Source organism: Chlorella variabilis (assembly GCF_000147415.1).
Source record: "Chlorella variabilis unplaced genomic scaffold CHLNCscaffold_8, whole genome shotgun sequence".
Taxonomy (NCBI): domain Eukaryota; kingdom Viridiplantae; phylum Chlorophyta; class Trebouxiophyceae; order Chlorellales; family Chlorellaceae; genus Chlorella; species Chlorella variabilis.
Genome location: NW_005435080.1, coordinates 1112490 through 1132481, shown reverse-complemented (window position 1 = coordinate 1132481; position 19992 = coordinate 1112490). Strand labels below are relative to the sequence as shown.

The following is a 19992-nucleotide window of genomic DNA, read 5'->3' as shown; positions in this document are numbered from 1 at the left end:
CACGTGAATCGGAACAGAGCGGGGTCCGGGAGGCAAGGCGGGGTGTATTAGCAGGGAGGGTTTTGAGTGCAATGCGCAGCCGCTGCAGTCAAGGCAGCGACAGAAAATATAACAGCGGTTTTTACCAATGGCCGGAGGAAATTTAGCTCTGCTCATTGGGGGGCCAAAAAAGTTGCCCGTGGCGCGAAAAAGCTGCCCGCTGCTCGCGCGGCAGTTGCCAATGCGAACGAGAGCGCATCAATGACGGGAAGCAACAAAAGAGGAGCGCGCTGCCCATGCTCTTCCGGCCGCCAGGGCCGCCGCCAGCCGCCGCCGCCACGGTGCCGCCCACAAGTATACCGGCTATACCATGGAATCGTTTCTGAACCTGCTAGGTGGCTGTGCAAGTCCGAACTTCCCTCATCCGCTGACCGTCACCACTTGACATCAGATTGACCTGTGGCGGTGGCTGCGGCCACGGTCAGGCATGTCCACATGCTGCTCAAGCGCAGCATACTCCCAGTGATCAAGCAGGCACGCATCCATTTGCGAAAACAGCAATGCGAAGCATGTTGAGGCTTCTTAATGCCGTCAGATGGGGGGATGGTGCTTGGTGGAAAGCCAGGCGTTGTGGTGCTGCCGCGTCCTCCTCATGCCCAGCCAGCTCCTCTGTGCTGCTCTTGCTCCCTAGCACCTTGGGGCTCGGCCACCCAACCTTGAGCAAAACCGCCGAAACCCTTTGAGACATGGCCGGTCCCAGCTCTCTGCGTTCCCTGGCTGAGGAGGAGGTGCTGGGCGACATCCTTGCAGCCTCCCAGCAGCTGCGTCCCCCCTTCTGCGCCGGCGGCACCCTCGGCCCGCTGGCCGTCCGGCTGGCGCTGGCGGGGGCGGGCGAGGCGGCCGCCGAGGCGCGCGTGGTGGAGTTCCCTGGCTGCGGGGCGGAGGGGGAGCGCGACCTGGAGGCTCTGTTGGCCCTGTGCGCGCCTGCCACGTTCGGCAAGGGGAAGAAGACGGGTGCGCGCACGCCAACCCAGCGGAGTGCCCACCCAGCTCCGGCCCACAGCCCGCCGGTTCCCACCAGCTTGCCATGGCCCCACCCGCTTGCAGTGCGGGATGAATCCTACCGCTCCGCCCTGGCGCTGCCCGCCGACCGCATCTACACCCAGCACTTTGAGGCGGCCCACCTGAGCAGCGTGCTGGCGGCCGTGGGGCGCGTGCTGCTGCCGCGGCAGGGCCGCTGTCCGCCAGGCTGCACGCCCTCAACGTCTACCGCGCCGGTGGGCTCGCCCTGGCTGTGCTGCCTGGCTGGCCTGCCTGCTGCCTGCTGGACTGCTGCGCTGTCAGGCATGGGGCACGGAGGCATGGAGCAAGCCTTGGACGTTCGGGCCTTGGCTCCACAACGGTTGCGCTCCCTGCCTCTGCTGCAGGCGGCTTCTTCAAGCCCAACCGCGACACGCCCCGCGGCGACCCAGGCTTTGTGGCCTCCCTCGTGGTCTGCCTCCCCGTGGGCCACGCTGGCGGCACGCTGCGCCTCAAGCACGGCAGCCAGAGCACCGAGTATGAGTTTGGGGCCGGGGAGGCGGCGGGGGAGGTGCAGTGGGCTGCTTTCTTCCCGGATGTGCTGCATGAGGTGCTGGCTGTCACCGAGGGCACGCGCGTGGCACTGGCCTACGAGCTCTTTGCCCGCCCAGGTGGGTTTAGGGTTGGCTGGGGCTGGCAGGCGGGGCAGCTCAGCTCATGCATGCAAGGCTGGCATCGGCTGCCGAGGCGGTGCCTTCCCGCCTCCCCATGGTGCTCCCCACTCAGCCTTGCCTGCCTGCCCGGCTCTGGCTGCTGCCGTGCCTGCCCCGAGGCTGCTGGTGCCGGCCCCTGGCTGCAGAGACGGCCAGCGGCTCGCCCCAGCCGCTCAAGGCGCTGCCTGGCACCGCCGCCCCGCTGCTGCGCGCGCTGCATGCTGCGCTGGGCAGCAAGGACTTCCTGGTGAATGGCGGCAGGATCGGGTTTGCCTGCCGGCACGCCTACCCCGCATCCCTGGTGGCTGGCGTGAACGAGCAGGTGCGGCAGCAGGGGGCGGTCAGAGCACGCTAGCTGCTGGCGGCCGGCGCATCCCTGGCCTCTACAGCCTTTTCAGCGCCGCCCTGCTCTGCCACAGAGTGCTCCCAGCTCGCCGTCGGCATCGACCTACGGCAGTGTGCCAGCTCCTGCGGCTATGTGCTGCCTGCGCCGCTGTAGGCGGTGCGGAAAATGATGAAGGGCGCTGATGGCGCCATGCTGCACGTGCTGGCCGCGCTGCGCGTGCCGTGCACCCTTGTGCGCGTGTGGCAGCACGTGAGTGGATCGATCCCCGAGTGCTGGCCGTGCCGCCGTCCCCCCCTCCCAACTTGCCCTGTGGTTTGTTTTGGCGAAGCGCTGGGCACCGCCTGGCCTGCCTGCCTAAGCTGATGTTGGTTTGTGTGTTTGTGTTTGTGTGTGCTTTGCTGTTTTGTTAATGCACGCAGGATATCGAGGATGCCATGGATGAGGTCGAGGGCGAGACTGAGGAGGACTATGCCAGGGCAGAGCGAGCCCTGTTTGTCAGCCCCATACGCGCCGGCAGGCTGACGGTCAGGGCGGGCGCGCGCCGCCCCCGGCGCGGCGAGGGCGAGTGCGACCCCGAGTTTCTGATGAAGGACACGCAGGCCAAGCTGGACATCAGGTGTTTCATGGGGCGACTGCATGCGTGCGCGTGGATTGTGCAGCGAGGTTGCGGCATCCACGCAACGCTGGGAGTGCGTCTTGAAGGGCGGTCTGTCGTCTGAAGCGCGCTGCACCGCCTGCTGGCCTGCCGCCTGCGCCGCAGCATCAACTGGCTGGGCGGGATGCAGGCCTTTGAAGAGTGGACCCTGGGCACCATGGGGCAGTTTTATGGCAACGGTGGGTGCCCCCCATTGCTGCTATGCTGCCCCCGTGCGGCGCAGCCTCCCAATGGGATTCGGAGGCAGACGCCTCCCTGTGGTGGCGCCCGCGTGCCCCTCCCCGCTGCAGAGGGCATGTACACGCAGGAGTTTTACTGCTCGGTGGGGATTGTGGCCGAGGTCCCCGCCTAAGCCGACCGCCCATCCATCGAGGAGCACGAGCTGGCATGGGTTGGGAGCTGCTACTGAGGGGCGGTGGTGGGCAAGCGCCGGGCGCGGTGAAGATGGGTGGGGGCAGGGCTCGGGCGCATGGCCCGCTTGCTTCTCTTTGGGCTGTGTAGCATTTGGTGCGTTGAGAATGGTCACATCTATGTTGGAGGCAACCCATACACGTTAAGGGATCGGCAGGCAATAGCACTTGGTGGAACATCACCGAGGTGGAGCTGACGTGTGGTGCCACCTCCTGCCCCTCATTGACCCGCCAGCTCTTCCCATCTCGGAGCGCATTACACAGCTCAGGGCGTGCTGGGGTTGGAAGCTTGCACGCGGTGTGGGCGCAAGGCAGCAGGGCGCACGCCAGGCACCGGCAGACAGATCGAGCAGGAGGGCCCGCGGGAGGCGCTACCCCGCGGGAATAGAAATAAATGAAGAGAGGCAGGTTCATGCGGGATGAAATGATTCATAGGCACATTAACACATGGGCTGTAGGACGGTCACCACAGCGGCAATGGAGAGATTCACACATTGGCGGCGCACCAGGGGTGAGGCAGCAGACCACATGAGGCAGAAAGGCAAATGCAAGCAGAGGACGTGACGCAACATGGACACTTAGGCGAGGCTATGGAGACATGGGGACAGCCGACATCGGTGGTACGTGGGAGGCCCGGAGGGCGAGGGCTGAGAGCAGGCATGAAACTGCAACAATAGATGTCAAGGTGAATAACAGCGGCAGCCCGCTTTCGTCCTCTTCTCGTTCCGCTGCACGCGGCGGCGGCGGCAGTGCCGTGGCCGGCCAGCGGCGAGGCCGGTCACTCAACGATGGACTAAGAAGGTGGCAGGGCACACTGCCCCGCCAAATCTAGTATCTCCCGGCCGTCATCAGCAGCACAAAGGTAGGCAGAACGCAGCGTGGTCTCTCGTCACAGTTATCAGCAGAGATGAGCGGGGCTGCGGAGGGCTCAAAAGACTCCCTCCGCAATCGCGTGCTGCTGCAGCAAGGTGGCGCAATTCGCACAGCAGCGCCTTGTGGAGCGCCAGCAGATGGTGCACAGGAGCTGTTGGTGCATGCCCTGGTGAGGGAATTCCCAAGGCCAGGAGCCCAGCGGCTCACCTCCTCTACGCCTCGGGCGCCGCGGGCGAGGAGCTGGGCTCGCCGCCGCCGCTGGCTGCCACCACGGGCACCGGGCTGGGCTCCGGCGCTGCCTTCTTGGTCTGCACACGCACAATGGAGCAGCCACTCAGGAGCACGACTGGGGAAACAGGGAGAACAGGACGCACCAGCTCAACACGCGGCTCGCGCCCACGGCGTTCAGCCAGGAGCAGTGGACACCTGTTGTCCAGCCGGGCGCCCAATGCAAGCACACGGCCTCCCCGCGCTGCTCGCCGCCACCTCCTGCTGCATGCAGGCCCTCGCCACCACCCTGTCGGGCCCCCATCACACCAGTGCCCAGACCTCCCGCTCCAGCCAGGCCGCGCTGCCTCACCGTGGCGGCCGGGGCGGCGGTGGGGTCTTCCAGCAGCGTCACAGCAATCTTGCCCAAGTCCTCGGGCAGATCCTTGACATCAATCTCCTCAGCCACCTTCCTGCTCGCGGCGGCGGCGGGCCGGGGCAGCACGGCGGCACGGCGCGTCGGCGGCAAGCACGGCACAGCCTGTGGTGCTGCCCTGCACATGCAGGAGCCCCCCTCCTCCCTTCCCTGCAATATGAAGGCCTCCTGCTGCTCCTCCCCCTCCATGCCGCCGCTCCCCAGCTCACTTGATCTCGGTGAGCGTCTTCTCCCGGTCCTCAGCAAAGACCACCTTGAGCAGGAACTGGCCGGCAGCCACCAGGCCCGCCAGCTCCAGCAGCAGCTCCACCTGCGCACGCCCAGGCGGCGGCGCGGGGTCGGCCAGGCCAGGGGGAGGAGCCAAAGGCAGCCGATGCCGCCGCTGACGCCGCACAGCCACCCACGGCCATCCAGCCCCGCATGCCGCCGTTGGCGCCGCTCGGCCACCCACAGCCAGTCAGCCCCGTATGTATGCCGCCGCCACACCTCGCCACCCACCGCCACCCTGCCTCGCCACGCCCGCCACAAAACCAGCGTACAGGGGCGGCGGCAGCAGCAGCAGCAGCAGCAGGCAGCCGAGGCGGCCCCAGACACGAGCCCCGCCGCCACACCTGGCTGAAGAGGAAAGCGGAGGCGCCAACCACGCCCACGGCTGCCAGCAGGCCCTTTGCGGAGGCGGGGGCGGACTCAAAGTCGGAGGCGAGGGTGGTGACGGCGGCCGCCGTGGTCTGCACGCCGCCGGCGATGGTCTTGGTGGCGCCTGACAGGTCCAGGCTGGCCAGGTCGATGTCGGGCAGGGAGAAGCTGAAGGGGGCGCTGGGTTCCTTCCACGGGTTGCCAGATGCCTGGCGAGGGGGTGGGTGGGCCGGGGTGGGGGCGGGATGGGGTGCATGAAGGGTGAGACGTGCTCGAGGAGTTGGCGGCTGCTGGTGCAGGAGCGGGCCCCGGGTGACCCCCGCGTGCGCAGCCGCCGGCCTCGAGCACACACGGCACACGCACACACGCGCCCAGGCGTTTCGCGCCGCGTGCCCGCCCCCCGTGGCCCCCAGCTTGCGCGTAGGCTGCCCCCAGGCGGGGCGCACCTGCCAGGCGTCGGCTCCGCCCTGCACAAAGTACAGCCGCTCCAGGGGGACCTCCGCCAGGATGGCCTTGGCCGCGGCAGCCGCCTCGGAGCCGGAGCTGCGGGGGCGCAGGCGGGGGAGGGAGCAGCACGAGGAGGAGTGGGGTGCATTGGCGGGCACACGCATGCACGCCTGCTGACCAGGCTGTCCCTGCATTGAAGAGCCACGATGCAGGCAGGCAGGCAGGCACACACACCCAGCTGGCTGGCCGGCGTCGGCTGCTCCACGCCGCAGGAACAGCAGCAGACACGCGCGCCAGGCAGGCAGGCCGCGGCAGCGCTGCCCCGCCCCGCCGCGCCGGCAGCAGCCACCCCCCGGCACCCCCGCCCCGCTGCCAGCCGCCTCTCACGTGTCCAGCAGGATGACGGGAGCCCCCGCCGCCTCCACGCCCTTCACCTTGGCCACCTTGGCCCCAAACCTCTCGTCCACCACCACCTCGCCCTGCACGGGGCGCAGCAGGCGGTTGGGTAGGCAGGTCGGCAGGCAGGCAGGCAGGCGGGCAGGAGGGCAAGCAGGCATGCGGCAGCAGCGCGGCGACGGCTGCCAGTGCGGCCGCTCCCCGGCTTTCACGCTGTCGGTAGGCGCGCCAGCTGTCTGCCAGCTGCCCGCCAGCCGCCTGCCGCCGCGCGCGCGGGCTGGGCCCCGCACCTTGACCAGGGAGGCGTATGGCACCGACACCACGCCGCGGCGGCTGACCCCCTTCAGGTTGGGGCTGCCTGCCGCGCGGGCGTCTGCCTTGGAGCGAATGTCCAGCAGGATGACGTATTCGTCGGCTGCCAGCGCCTCCAGAGCCTTAGCCGCAGACACGCCCTTCACCTTGGGCCCGCTGCTGCCGCCGCCCAGCAGGGCGAGGAGGGCGGCGGGCAGCGCCACCGCCGCCACCACGCCTCCCACCACCAGCGGGTCGGCGCCGTCCAGCAGGCCGCCGACGTCGGGGATGTCCACGGCGGGCAGGGAGACGGAGGGGAGGGAGATGTCGGGCATCTGTACCGCCGGCAGCGAGAGGGCGGGAGCGGCGGCGGCGGGGGCGCCATAGGGGATGGGCTCGGCGCCGGCCGCAGGCACGCCCAGGGCGCCGCTGCCCAGCAGGCCCGCGCCAATGGAGGCCAGGTGCCTGGGCACGGCCAGCTTGGGGGCGCGCTTCACGGCCTGGGCGGTGGGTGCTGGCGCACCCTGCAACTGGGAGCTGGCCTGAACCATCATGGCGTGCGATCGATGCAGCAACACACCACCAATCCACTCAGGACTTCTGCAGGGCGTGCAGGGGCCCCAGACTCAAATGCTAGGGTTCGTGCAGCCAGATGGGGCCTGCCTTCCTCCCGACCCAGCCCCTGATTGGGCTTGCTGGCGCTTGTCACGTCTCGCTCACCTCTTCGGTCGATCGATCTCAGTGCATTACAATCATCGGCGTGTGAGGGCGCACGCCGTGATGCGTGTGTCGCCCAGCCTACGCCCCTTTGCCTCTGGGCTTGGGCTGGGCGGGCACAGCACTGCGACACTCTCGGTTGTGGCATGCAGGCCCCCAGCAAGCTGCCGACACGCTTGTGGGGCCAGCGGCGGCAACGCTGCCGCCGCTGCCGCCGCCGTCCAAATGGGCAGCAGCAGCAGCAGCAGCAGCAGCAGACGAGCAGCCTTGAGCCGGCGGCGGGGCATGCTCGTCGTGACAGCCTCCTGGCCCAGCCTGGGACGGCAGCCTGATCAAAAACGCCTCTTTGTGTTTGGGCTGGGCTACACCGGACTAGGCACGTCGGAATTTAGCTGAAAACGCTCTGCATGCCATATAGCGACGCCAATGCCAGGTCGCCCTGATGCTCACCTCGTCAGCAGCCTGATGCTCACCTGCGCTTGTTCACTTGCTGCAGGCGCCGCCAGCTACTTCCTCAAGCGCGGGTGGCAGGTGGCGGGGACGTGCCGCAACCCCGACAAGCGGCAGCAGTTGGAGCAGCGCGGCATCACGACATTCCACTTCGACCCAGGCGACTTCGAGACCCTGGGGTGAGCTGGCGCTGAGTTGGCAGCGGCCGTCACGCCCGCTCGGTGGCAGACTACAGTAGCGCAGCTGGGCTGGCGGTTGGGCACCCTGCTCGCCGCGCCTGCCGGCCTCCCAGGCCACCACCAGCCCTGCCCCTTCGCCTTCCTCTGCCTCTATACCCTTGAGCCATGCTGGGTCCCCCCGCCCCTGCAGCGGCAAGGCGCTGGAGAGCCTGCGGCACGCCACGCACGTGCTGAGCACGGTGCCGCCGGATGCCAACGAGGATGAGGAGGACCCGGTGATCCTGGCGCACTCGCAGCAGCTGAGCGAGCACGCCGACGGCTACAAGTGGGTGGGATACATCAGCAGCACGTCAGGTGAGGGCCCTGGGAGGGTAGGGGACGGGGAGGCGGGGCGGGGCGCTGCTGGGATGGAGGTCCAGGGGGTGGAGAGGGCATGCCTGGCCTTGTGTGCCCGTCTGTCGAGCCAGGTCTCTGCACCCTGGACCTTATTCCTGTCGCCTGCCGTGCCTGCCCCGCGCTGCAACCCTGGGAGCAGTGTATGGCGACTACGAGGGCGAGTGGGTGGATGAGCGCAGCGAGCTGCGGGCGGCAAGCGGCAAGGGCTGGTCCCGCATCGTGGCGGAGCACGAGTGGCTGGCCCTGCACGACTCCTTCGGCCTCCCTGTGCACCTCTTCCGCTGCGGGGGCATCTACGGTGGGCGCGGGCGCGAGCGTGGCTGGCCGGCTGGATGGGAGGTGCCGCGGCCTGCAGCTCGGGCGGTTTTCATGGGCCCCAGGATGCCAGGGCCGGGGCCGGTTGGTTCAGTTGCACCTTAGCTGCAATTCTGACAGGGCCCTGGCCCAGCTCTGCCCCACCCGCTGCAGGCCCACGGCGCAGCGCGGTGGAGACTGTGCAGCGGCAGTGGGGCGCCGCCGGGGACGGTCCGCAGCAGCAGTGGCGGCCCAGCGCCAGCCAGGAGCGGCGCGGGCGGCATCGGTACACGGCGCGGTGCCACGTCTACGACATCTGCCAGGTGCTGGAGGCCTCCACGCGGCACCCGCGCCCCGGCGCGGCATACAACATAGCAGACGACGACCCCGCAGACAGAGCCACGGTGATGCAGTACGCCGCAGAGCTGCTGGAGCGAGCGGCGGCGGGCATGCCGCTAGAGGGCTGGGCAACCGGCTCGCTCAGCGACGGCGGGTGGGGCTGGGGCGGCGCCGGCGACGCGGTGGGCGTGAGCAGCCTGAGCAGCGGCAGCAGCTCGGGCAGCTTTGACGGCGACGACGAGGCGGCGGCGGGCGTGGCGTGGCGCGCGCTGGGGCGCGCGCGCATGCGGCCGCGCTCGCGCCGCGACCGCGAGGCCGCGGCGGCGGTGGCGCGGCTGGAGGAGAAGCGCGTGCGCAACACCCGCATCAAGCAGGAGCTCGGGGTGCGGCTGCGGTACCCCACGTACCGCGAGGGGCTGGCAGCCATTGCGGCCGGCGACCTGCGCCCGTTTGACTGACCCCACGGCGCAGGGCTGGGGCTGGAGGTTGCTGCGTTATGTAGCAGGACGCCCTCTGCAGAACTCGGTTGTACATGTATTTGCATTCAGTATTCCGTTGGCCGGGCCTGCCTGCCCCCGCCTGCACAGTTTTGACCGTCACTGAAAACTGCTCTCAGAGCTGCTCACCATGCAATGAATGCCAATTCAGAAGAAAGCCTTGGCTGGGCTCCAGATGCAGGGAGCTACTGCAACTGCTGCCGTCCCTCGACTCGAGGAGCGCCACAGCTGCGGTCGGCGTACTTCCGTACCTCCCGCCACCCTCTATCCTCCATTCGTGCAGCCGCCGCAGCGCCTGGTTGCATAACCTATCGTCAGGACGCACCACGCCGCCCTTTGTGTAGCCTGCCAGCAGCATGCAGTGCGCCACACAGGCTAGGAGTTGTGCGGCGGCAGAGTGCAGCTTGCGGCAGCCCTCGGCTCCACTGCAATCGGCATCCTCATGCAGAATGCAGGCAATTAGGCGTCCCGCGCTGCCGATGCGGGCCGGTCTCCTCCTGCAGCGGGCCTCCCGGTTGCGACGCCAGCAGCAGCAGCAGCAGCGGCTACAGATCCTGGCAACCTACCCAGAGCCAGAAACGGAGAAGGTGCGACTCGTTTCGGGCACCTGACCACCGCTGCCACTGCCGCCGCCGGGTCGCCTCCTGCGCAAACCGAAACTGCCCTGCTCGACCCCCATCCTCCAACCGCTGCTGCTGTCATGCATCACTGGTCCTGCCAACCCTGCTCACTCGACAACCCTCGTGCCACACGCTGCAGGAGCGATCGCCCATCGACTATCCCCAGGTGGGTTTGTGTGTGCTTGGTTGGTCCAGTCCCAGCGGGTCGGGCAGCTGCGATCGAAGCTGCTCGGGTGCGCCCTGTCCAGCCGCGCCCAACGCCCCACACATGGCATGCCGCCGCTGCAGGAGTGGATCACGCCGCAGCCCAGCCGGCGCCCCGACATCTTCCCAGAGTTTGAGAAGCTGCAGACGCCGCTGCCCAAGCCGATGCCGGGCGACCCCGAGGTGCGGGCGGGCCGCCCTGGGTCACCCTGGGCTGGGGCTGGTGTGCAGCAGCAGCGGCGCGGGGAGCAGGATGCCAGCCAGCCAGCAGCCCGCCAGGAGTATCTTGGGGGAAAGCGCGGTGCTGCGGCGCCACACGGGAGCCGGCATCAGTCGGCGGTTCAGCAGAGCGCTTGGATGTCCATGCTCGGCCTGCTGCCTGCTTGCGCAGATGCCGGATGAGGAGGAGGAGGAGGAGAAGGAGAAGAAGCCGGACAAGGAGGACCCCGATGAGGACCGGCCCAAGCCTGACGAGCCGGCACCCAGCGAAGAGTAACCCGAGAGCGGGCCGCCTGTTTTCCAGCTCGCACCAGCCGCTGCCTGGCCATCCCTTGCCCCATTCATCCCCCTCCGCCATGCTCTCCCGTGCTGCTCATGCTCCCGTGAATGTTCTGTCTGCTGGCGTCAGAAGGCGCTATTGCAGGCGCCGTTGGCAGCGTGACTGCACTGCCCCACGATTCAATAAAATGAAAACAATAGGCAGCAGATGAGATGAATCGAAAAAATCAAGTGCTTCATCATCCGATGGCGGGGCAGCAAGAGGGCATGGTTGCCGCCTGCAGCCCAGGGAGGCGCAGCGCCCCGCCTATAGCTCGCCATCATCCTCGCTGCCGTCGACGGCGGCCGCCACAGCTTCCAGCTCAAACCACAGCCGGTCCACTCGGTAGCCGGCGGTCAGCAGCAGGCCCGCAACGTCACCGCCGCCGCCGTCGCAGCTGCCGCCGCCAGCTAGCCCCGCCAGCGCCGCGTCCGCCGGGGCACCCTCCAGCGGCTGCACCACCTGCTGCCAGTGCTCTGTGCGCTGCATGTGGGGTGCGGTGGAGCCGACGATGCCGCCGCTGAACTCATACTCAAACCAGGCAACAGCAAAGAGCCCACACCCCTCCAGGACGCCCCCCTCTTCTGGCTGCAGCGCCTGGTGCACGCTGCCGTTCCTGCTGGTTGCTCCCTGTTGAGCCGCCTGCCCAGCAGCCGCTTGCTGCGCCGCCAGCCAGGCCGCCAGCGGCAGCGGGCGTAGCAGGCACTCGAGCAGCACCGTGCTGCTGCCTGCCAGCGCCAGCTCAGCATCCTCGAAGTCCACGCTCAGCACGCGACACGGCTCTGTCAGCAGCAGCAAGTCGCTGTCCCCTGCCAGGCAGTCGACCTTGCGCGGCGCCAGCTGGCGCAGCGCCCCGGTGGCGACTCGGCCGCCGCATACGGCTGGCGGCGGGCGCAGCAGGCGGTGCAGGCTGGCGCTGGCGGCCACCGCTGCCACCACGTGCAGCTTGCAGGGGGCCAGCGCGGCCCCTGGCTGAAGCTGGTGCTGCTTAGCGTGCAGCAGCGTCGGCACCACGCCTGCAGGCAGGGGCGGGGCCCCACTCAGCTCAGATCGAAGGAGCTCCTCTACCCAACCAGTGCAACACATAGATCAGCCAGCCGATCTGCTCGCCGGCGCCCTGCCGTCTTCCCCACAAACCTCAACCGACTCACCCTCGGAGAAAGGGTCGGTGCCGAAAATTTCGTGGAGCAACACGTCTGCCCGCCTGGGCAGGTCTGCCGCGCCGCCACGGCCGCCGCCCGCGCCCGCCGCCACCGTCAGCGCTCTGCTGTGCTTGGGGAGGATGGCCACCCTCTCTGCCAGGCCGTTGGCCTCCAGCAGCCGGCCTGCTACCTCCAGCAGCTCCGGCTGGCGCTCGCAGCCGAGGACACGCGGCGCTCCTGCCTGGCACGCCAGCAGGCACAGCAGGCCGCTGCCGCTGCCAATCTCCAGCACCACAGGCGCCTCGGCGTCGCCCGCCGCTGCCGCCGTCGCTGCCGACCTGTCCGCGGCCCGCTGCAGGGTGCTGGCAATGCCCTGCCGGTAAGCTTGCGTTCTGAGCGAGTCGTTGAGCATGCTGGTGTGGTAGCGAGGCATAGCTGCTGCCACCGCCGCATGCCGCACCTGCAGCAGCAGGCTTGCCTTGGCCTCGCTGCTGCTGGCACCGCCCAGCCGCACATCAAACTGAAGGCTGAGAGGTCCTGTCGCGCTGCCCTGGCTGTTGTTCCCCGCCAGGCTGACCGCCTGCAGCCTGGCAGCAGCTGCTGTGGTGGAGGCGGCAGGGCCAGCCAGCCTGCACAACACCTCCACTGCCTGCCCAGGCGCCAGCTGGCGATGGTCCAGGAATTGCAGGTGCTGCCACACGTGCGGGCGCAGCTGGGCATCCCTGCCTGGGCAGCCGGCAGGGTCTGCCGACAATCGCAGCGGGCTGCCTCCTGCACCCTCCGCGCCATTGTGAGCTGTGCTGCTGGTTGGGCTGGCAGGGTCGGCCAGCACCTGCTCATACCACCAGCACAGCGCATCAGCTGCGCCCCCGGTACCGACCTGCAACTGCACCGCTGCCGCAAGCATGTCCCTGCTGCTGGCGCAGCTGTCAGCGCCGCTGTTGGTGGTGGTGGGCAGCAGAGCAGACAGCGGCACGGTCAGCAGGCTGGCGCTGTCTGTGAGGGCTGTGTGCGGGTAGGTGGGCAGGCGTACGGAGCGGCTGGCACGCGGCAGCATGCGGTTAGTAGCGTCAAGGTCCAGCCCACCCGTGCCTGCCTGCACCGCCTGCACATCCACCTGCAGGCGGGAAGGGCCGAGGCAGGGGGTGGCGCAGGGCCAAGGAATTTGCAAGGCTACAGCCAGCTGCCACTCCCACCATGCATTTCCGTAGCGCCGGGCCTGCGGAGCTGCCAGCATGCCCGCTTGCGCCCACCTCATTCAGAGCCACAGCGCCCGGGCACTGCACCAGCGCGCCTCGCATGTGGACCGCATGCGGCAGCAGCTTGGCGCCGGGTGCCAGCAGGGGCGCCGCCGCCGCCAGGTCGCCCGCTAGCTGCTGCCAGCCGATGCTGCACCCCAGCGCGCCGGCCAGGACCAGCGCGCTGTAGCCCGCGGGGGCCTGCTGGGCGCCCAGCTGCGCCAGCTGGGCGGCGCTAGTGGCCGCCGCCACTCGGTGAGGGCACCCCGAGCCGGCTGCCAGCTCAGCCACCAGGGATGCTGCCAGAGGGTTGTCGGGGCAGTAGACGGCCACGGCTGCAGCACCCGCCTGCGCCACCATCACCGCCTCCAGCCCCATGCCGCCAACCACCAACACCCGGCTGTCGCCGGCAGGGTCGCACTGCACAGCAGCCGCAATGCCGCGTTCCAGCGCCGCCAGCCGCGGCGCGTCGTGCAGCGCAGCCACCCACTCGGCCGGCAGCGCGTGCCCGCTTTCCAGCAGCAAGTTTTCGGTGGCCGTGATGTGCAGCTGGTGGCGCTGCGAGTCGGGTGCGGCATCGCCCGTCAGCCGCGCCGCCTGGCGGAAGGCGTGGGCGGCGGCCGCATGGGCGCCCAGCGCCGCATGCGCGTTGCCCAGCAAGAAGAGCGCCAGGGCATTGCGGCTGTCGAGGTGGAGAGCGGCTTGCAGCAGGTCGGCGGCGTGCTGGGGCTGCAAGTGGGGGGCGGCGGCGGCAAGCTTGGGCATCTCGACATGGCTCACGAAAGGTTGGCTCCCATCTGCTCCCAGCGCATTGCAAAAGCCGCGGAGGCCAACCTCAGCGCTCAGACAGTCCGCCTTGAGGCCCACCTGCCCATGCTTCAGGCTCTGCCTGGCGGTCAACAAAAATGAGGCCAGCTGTTTCTCCACCATTTAATGCTGGCTCGTGGATCAGTGAGCGATTGGCACCGGTCGTGCAGGAGACCCCATCGCCCCCCAGTACAATGTACCATCTGTCCGAGCTGTTGCGCGCAAGAATGCGATCGGGCGAGCCACCCGACCCAGCCCACACCACTCTGTCGGATAGAGGAGCCCTGAACGGTTCAAGCTTCCAGCAGATGGCAGCGCGCACATAGCTCCCCGTTCAGCAGGGGCCAGGGCGATCCGGTCATGGCTTCCGCGGCGGGGGAGGGCACCAGGGCAGCCCCACGGGTGCTGGCCTCAGCTGCCGCAACAGCAGGCTACAGCGTGGTACGTACTCTCCGTCGCCCCTAATCTAGCTGTGGGTGGCTGCAGCGGGCCATCAGGGGCGCGTGAAAGTCCAGGACGGTGCGGCAAGCAGGCACAGCAGTGCGTCGCGCCCACCCGCCTGGCCCGCCCTCCCGCCGCCGCCCGCCTTGCCGCCGCAGGCCAGCATTTGGGAGCACAGCGCGGTGTTGACTGACGACCAGCAGCGAGCCATAGATGTGATCAGCGCCAGCTGCAGCCAGCGGCCTATGCCCAAGCAGGTGGGGCGGGTGGGCAGCAGTGCGGCCAACGGTTTGCGCCGGGCGCCTCTTTGCACTGGTTGTCAGATGCGTGGGGTCCGCAGCATGGCCTGGCATCACTCTGATGGCATCGCCGCGCCATCCTGCTGCGCCCGCCCGAGCACTTTTCTCGCTGCCTTGCAGCTGGCGGCGGGCGCGACCCCGGATGCCACGCCGGTGCCGGCCACGCCGCTGTCGCCGGGCTCCCCAGACGGCGCAGAGTCCAGCTTTGCTGGGACCTCATTCGAAGACGTCACGCTGCAGGTGCGGCGGCGCGGGGAGCTGCGCATCGGCTGGCAGCCGCGCGACGCCCGCCGGCTGCAGGCAGCCACCTGCGTTGCCATGCCGCTGCTGCCGTGCCATGCCCACATCAGCAGCTGGAGCCCTGCAGAGTCGCAGGTGCAGGCAGTGGACAAGGCATAGCTCTGTGGCATCCCTGCCTGCTGCCATGCCCACGCTGCGTGCCTGCCTGCCTGCCTCTCCACACACACACACACACACACCGGCCTCACCCGCCCGCTGCCTGCGCCTGCCCGGCGGCCCCCACCCCACCCCCGCCCGCTGCAGAACAGCAGCGACTTCTACCGCTGGCTGTCGGAGCTGGAGGCGGCTCGGTCCAGCGAGACGGAGGAGAAGTTCAGGAGGTACGGCGGCGCGCTGGAGGGCCACCTGGCCGCCTGCGATGGCCTGCTGGCGATCGTCAAAGAGGTGCGGGGCGGGCGGGCGGGGCGCCGGCGGCAAGGGGCTGCTGCAAGGGGCGAGAGATGCCGCCGATGTTTCATGTTTTGAAATCATTTCATTGATTTTCCGTTCCATAATCCACAGTTTGGCACCGGCACACAGCGAGCCCGCCTGCCTGGGCCCCTCTGCATCGCCGCCGCGGCCTGCACCCACTCCCTGCCCCGCCCCACGCCTGCCGCACCCAGGTGCTGGACCTGTTTGAGCGGCTGCGGGAGCAGCACCGCACGGTGGCGGCCCGCACCAGCGCGCTGCACAGCACCTGCGAGCGCCTGGTGGCAGAGCGGGGGCGGCTGGAGGAGCTGGCGGGGGCGATACGCGCCAAGCTGGCATATTTCGATGAGCTGGAGGCGGTGGCGGCGCAGGTGCGGCACCCGGCACGGCGGCAGGAGGCTGCGCGGGAGGGCGCGGCGTGGCGACACCGGGCTGGCTGCGCCGCGCCAGCCCTTGCACACCACCGCTCCGACCCAGAGACGCCGCCCGCACCCGCAACATACACCCACACACACACCTCCTTCCCTCCTGCCGTGCTGTGTTGCAGTTCCAGTCTGCCGCTGGCTCAGTGGACAGTGCCGACTTTTTGCCGCTGCTGCGCCGGCTGGATGAGTGCATCGCTTATGTGGGTTCCAACCCGCAGTACGCCGATGCCGCCACGTATGCGGTCAAGTTCCGGCAGCTGCAGGCCCGCGCCCTGACAGCCGTGCGCACCAAAGTGCAGCAGGTGCTGCGCGCGGCGGCGGCGCAGGTGGCGGCGGGCGCGCGGGAGGGGCAGGGCAGCGGCAGCGACGGCGCGGCGCACGGCGCGGGCGCGGCGACGCCGGCCGGCGGGGCGGCGGCCGCGGCGGCTGCGGACGGCGCCTCAGCCGCGCTGCTGTATGTGAGGTTCCGGGCGGCGGCGGAGCCGGCCCTCAAGGGGCTGCTGCAGGGCATCGAGCAGCGGGCGCAGCAGTCGCAGGCAAGGCCGGCGGGAGGCCGCGAGCGCGGGTGCCGGCGCCGGGGGCGGGGCTGCTGCCGCTGGTGCCCGCCGCCGAGGCGCCGCCTGTAGCCCGGCCCAGCCCCACAGGCCACAACCACCATCGCCGCCATGCTTGCACACTGTCGTGCCTCTCCTGCCATCACCCCACATCGCACACCTGACACACACACAGCGCACCCCACCCCCACCCCCACCCTCGTCTCCCGCAGGACTATGCCCGCCTGCTGAAGGACTGCCAGGACCTGTACTGCGAGACGCGGCTGGCGCTGATGCAGGCGCCCGTGGCCGCGCACATGCGCCAGTGCGCCGCACAGCCGCTGCCCTCGCTGCTGCGCGGCGGCTGCTCCTACCTCATGCAGGTGGGGAGGGGGGTGGGTGGGTGGGGCGGGGGTGGAGGTGCTTGGCTGGTGAGGGCGCGTGCGCTGTGTGCGCTGTGTCGGCTGCCTGCTGCCGCTCATCGTGAGTGGGAGCGTGCAGCCCACCCCAACCGACCCCAACCGAACCAAACCGCCGCGCCGGTGTTTTTTTGGTTTTTGGCTGCCCTGCCCTGCCCTGCCGCAGGCGTGCGCCCAGGAGGCCCAGCTCTTTGAGCAGTTCTTCCCGGCTACCGCGGCGGGCGGCGGCGGCGCCAGCCTGGCGCCCCTCGTCGACCCGCTGTGCACGCTGCTGTACGACGCGGTACGCCCTGCCCTCATAGGCGTGCAGGACATTGACGCCCTGTGCGAGCTTGTGGACATACTGCGCACAGAGGTGGGGCAGAGGGGGAGGGGGGAGGAGCGGCCTGGGTGGGACGGGCTGGCGCTGGCTGGCTGGCTGGCTGGCTGGTAGGCCTGGGCTGGTGCCCTGCGCTCTTCTGTGGGGAGAGTGGTGGCCCTCTGGCTGCCTGCCTGCGTGGCAGGCTCGGGCTGGTGCCCTGCGCTCCCTTGTGCCCGCCGGCGCAGGCCGGGCACACCCCCCCCCAACACACATGCGGGTGCACTCCCTCTCGCACCGTCCCCCTGCCCCGCGAGCACCGCCAGGGCTGTCGCCTGTCCTGGCCTGCAGGTGCTGGAGGAGCAGCTGGGGCGGCGGGGCGAGGCGGTGGCGCCGCTGGAGCCCATGTTGGCCCGCACGCTGGCCGACATCCAGGAGCGGCTGACGTTCCGGGCGCAGGCGTTTGTGCGGGAGGAGATTGCCGGGTTTGTGGCCAAGGCCGAGGATCTGGACTACCCGGCACGCCTGCAGGCACCGCCAGCTCAGCAGCCGCCAGCTCAGCAGGCGCCAGCTCAGCAGGCGCCGGCGGCAGGCGCCGGCGAGGGTGCCGAGGGCGGCGAAGGGGGCGCAGGCGTGCCGCCGCCCGCGCCCGACGAGGCGCTGCCTGTGTCGACCAGCGTGCCGCCCGGGCAGGAGGGCGGCGACGGTACCGCGGCGGCGACGCCCGACGGCGACCAGGCGGCGGCGCAGTACCGCAGCTGGTACCCGCCCGTGCAGCGCACCCTGCTGCTGCTCAGCAAGCTGTACCGGGGCGTCGACTCCCGCATCTTCAACGGCCTGGCGCACGAGGCGGTACTGGCGGCCACCGCCTCTGTGCAGGACGCCGCCAGGCACATACTCAAGGTGGGTGCCTGCTGGCGTGGCCTGCTGCCCGCCGCCCGCCGCCTGCTGGCCTGCTGCCCGCTGCCTGCCGGCCCGCTGCCTGGCGCGTGGTGCGTGTTGCTCGCCCGCTGCCCGCATCCTGCCGCTGCCGCGCGCTCGGGCGGCGCGGCGTGCCGCCTGCCTCCCCACCTCCCGCCCGCCCCGCCCTGCCCCTGCCTGCCCCGCAGTCCAAGGGCGTGATGGACAGCCAGCTGTTTGCCATCAAGCAGCTGCTGGTGCTGCGCGAGCAGATTGCGCCCTTTGAGGCCGACTTTGCGGTGGTGGAGCGGGACCTGGGTGAGCGGGGCAGGGGGCCGGGCTGGTGGCGCTGGTGCGTGGGGGTGCATTGTTCCTTCTGTGTTCTCCCCTTTTCGGAGGTGCTGGTGCTGGTGCTGGTGCTGGCGTGCGTGTGCACACACCTCGCCCCTGACAACAGCTCCCGGCCCGGCCCACACCCCCACACCCTCCCACCCCTCCCACCCTCCCCGCCAGACTTCACCCACATGCGCGACTACCTGCGCCGCACGCTGAGCGGGCAGCTGCCGCTGTTCAGCCTGTCGTACGACAACGCGGTGGTGCAGCTGCTGGGCAAGGGCGCGCCGCGCATCGCGGAGAGCCAGGTGGACTCCAAGAAGGTGCGGCACGTGATGCGGGCGGGCGCCTGGGGGGCCTGGAGGGGCCAGGGAGGCGGGCGCGCAGGCAGGGCCGGTGTGTCCGCAAGTGTGTGTGTGTGTGCGTGCGCGGGGTGGCGGCGGGGCTCGGGAGCTGGCGCGGGGGAGAGGGCCGGCGAGGGGTGGGCGTGTTGGGGGGCAGGGGGCGCCTGCCTGTCCTGCTCCTCCCCACCCTGCTCTGCTCCCGGGCCTGCCCTGCATCCCCAACCTGACCCTGCACCCCGCGCAGGAGCTGGAGCGCGCGCTCAAGTCCACCTGTGAGGCCTTCATCATGAACACCACCAAGCTCACAGTGGAGCCGCTGCTCTCCTTCATCACCAAGGTCACCGCGGCGCGGGTGGCGGCCAGCCAGCAGGGCGGCGCCGCCAAGCCGCTGCGCGAGCAGGTGCGCGGGGTGGGGGTGGTAGGGGAGGAAGGGTGGAGATGTCTCCTCGGAAGGAGGGCCAGGGGGGCTGCTGGCCGGCCTCGTGAGGTGGTGCACATGTGCTCAAGCTGGCCCCGCTGCTACTGCACAGCTGCGGCGCACCTCGCCGTCCCCTGCGGCGGCGCGCTCCTCCCTCCCTGCCTCCCTGCCTGCCCGATGCCCCCTCCTGCCTGCTGCCGCCACCCGCAGGCCTTTGCCGCGCCTGAGCGCGTGGCTGAGCTGGTGGGGCGCGTGCGGCAGGCGCTGTCCTCCACGCTGCCTGCCGCGGTAGCCAAGATGAAGCTGTACCTCACCAACCCCTCCACCCACGCCATCCTCTTCAAGCCCATCAAATCCAACGTGGCAGAGGCGCACGGCCAGGTGGGGGCTAGCTGCGGCGGTGTGGTGGCGGTGCAGGAGCGTGTAGGGCTGGGCTTGCCGGGCCCGATAGCAGGGGCGTGCCGTGCGCTGCTGCCGGGCTGGCTTTTGTGGGCTGATGCCCAGCCGGTAGCATCGCTCTCCCCCAACAAACACCACCCCGCCCGGCCAGACACACACGCAAACCTTCCCCTCACCCTGCCACACGCACACACACCCTGCCACACACACACACCTCCCTCCTTTCCTCCCTCAGATTGCGGCGCTGCTGGAGGGCGAGTACACGGCTGAGGAGGTGGCCGCCATCGGGCTGACGCCCGCCCCCGAGCTGGCAGCCCTGCTGGACGGCCTGTCGTAGGGCCGAGGGGCGCGCGCAGGCACTGGCTGTGGGCGCCGGCGCTGCAGCAGGCAGCACGCAAAATTGACTTCTCTCCCACTTTGATTTGGGCTTGTGCTGCTTTGCTGGCCAGCCTGGTCAACCAACGCGCGAGCAATGCTGGGCAGCCCACCAGTCGCGACAGGCCAGGGTTGTTACAAGAATACAGGCGGTACAGGCAGTGCAGGCGAGGTGTCGAGGCGAGAGCCGAGTGGGCGCAGCCTCGGGGCTTTCCCTCATCCGCCAAGAGTCAGTGCGGCAGCCTCGCTGCTCCTCGCTCTCTCCCATTC

At 69.7% G+C, this 19992-nt stretch overlaps 6 protein-coding genes across 6 annotated transcripts; 4 read left to right on the top strand and 2 right to left on the bottom strand.

Moving 5' to 3' along the window:
• Positions 1–725: 725 nt before the first annotated feature.
• Positions 726–3065, top strand: CHLNCDRAFT_144985 (hypothetical protein; the record flags this gene model as incomplete). Its single annotated transcript, XM_005848445.1, has 8 exons — positions 726–993; positions 1087–1218; positions 1407–1670; positions 1859–2034; positions 2212–2307; positions 2478–2674; positions 2819–2892; positions 3004–3065. The coding sequence occupies 8 exons, from the start codon at positions 726–728 to the stop codon at positions 3063–3065; spliced, it is 1269 nt and encodes a 422-aa protein (XP_005848507.1).
• Positions 3066–4208: 1143 nt separating this feature from the next.
• CHLNCDRAFT_51873 (hypothetical protein) lies at positions 4209–7413 on the bottom strand (the record flags this gene model as incomplete). The annotated part of the gene is made up of 8 exons (XM_005848256.1): positions 4209–4304; positions 4577–4676; positions 4849–4949; positions 5251–5484; positions 5722–5818; positions 6110–6201; positions 6409–7009; positions 7184–7413. 8 exons carry the CDS (start codon positions 7411–7413, stop codon positions 4209–4211), a joined length of 1551 nt encoding a protein of 516 aa, XP_005848318.1.
• Positions 7414–7591: 178 nt separating this feature from the next.
• Positions 7592–9242, top strand: CHLNCDRAFT_57641 (hypothetical protein; the record flags this gene model as incomplete). Its single annotated transcript, XM_005848444.1, has 4 exons — positions 7592–7755; positions 7946–8109; positions 8291–8449; positions 8620–9242. The coding sequence occupies 4 exons, from the start codon at positions 7592–7594 to the stop codon at positions 9240–9242; spliced, it is 1110 nt and encodes a 369-aa protein (XP_005848506.1).
• A 518-nt stretch (positions 9243–9760) lies between these two features.
• CHLNCDRAFT_144982 (hypothetical protein) lies at positions 9761–10601 on the top strand (the record flags this gene model as incomplete). Its single annotated transcript, XM_005848443.1, has 4 exons — positions 9761–9868; positions 10041–10067; positions 10190–10288; positions 10497–10601. 4 exons carry the CDS (start codon positions 9761–9763, stop codon positions 10599–10601), a joined length of 339 nt encoding a protein of 112 aa, XP_005848505.1.
• Positions 10602–10910: 309 nt separating this feature from the next.
• Positions 10911–13788, bottom strand: CHLNCDRAFT_144981 (hypothetical protein; the record flags this gene model as incomplete). Its single annotated transcript, XM_005848255.1, has 3 exons — positions 10911–11659; positions 11795–12902; positions 13039–13788. The coding sequence occupies 3 exons, from the start codon at positions 13786–13788 to the stop codon at positions 10911–10913; spliced, it is 2607 nt and encodes an 868-aa protein (XP_005848317.1).
• Positions 13789–14116: 328 nt separating this feature from the next.
• Positions 14117–19873, top strand: CHLNCDRAFT_30835 (hypothetical protein). The gene is made up of 15 exons (XM_005848442.1): positions 14117–14271; positions 14430–14528; positions 14691–14810; positions 15114–15254; positions 15473–15649; positions 15826–16232; positions 16433–16619; positions 16822–17010; positions 17305–17586; positions 17704–17856; positions 18063–18171; positions 18367–18509; positions 18775–18930; positions 19159–19329; positions 19583–19873. Exons 1-15 carry the CDS (start codon positions 14191–14193, stop codon positions 19682–19684), a joined length of 2517 nt encoding a protein of 838 aa, XP_005848504.1. The 5' UTR covers positions 14117–14190; the 3' UTR covers positions 19685–19873.
• The last annotated feature ends 119 nt before the right edge of the window (positions 19874–19992 follow it).

Excerpts from the sequence above, each read along its gene's own strand:
- CHLNCDRAFT_30835 (XM_005848442.1), top strand. The coding sequence starts at position 14,191 with ATGGCTTCCGCGGCGGGGGAGGGCACCAGGGCAGCCCCACGGGTGCTG. Across the intron at positions 16,620-16,821 it reads GCTGCTCCTACCTCATGCAG|GCGTGCGCCCAGGAGGCCCA; the intron begins GTGGGGAGGGGG and ends GCCCTGCCGCAG. Across the intron at positions 17,857-18,062 it reads CCGCCAGGCACATACTCAAG|TCCAAGGGCGTGATGGACAG; the intron begins GTGGGTGCCTGC and ends CCTGCCCCGCAG.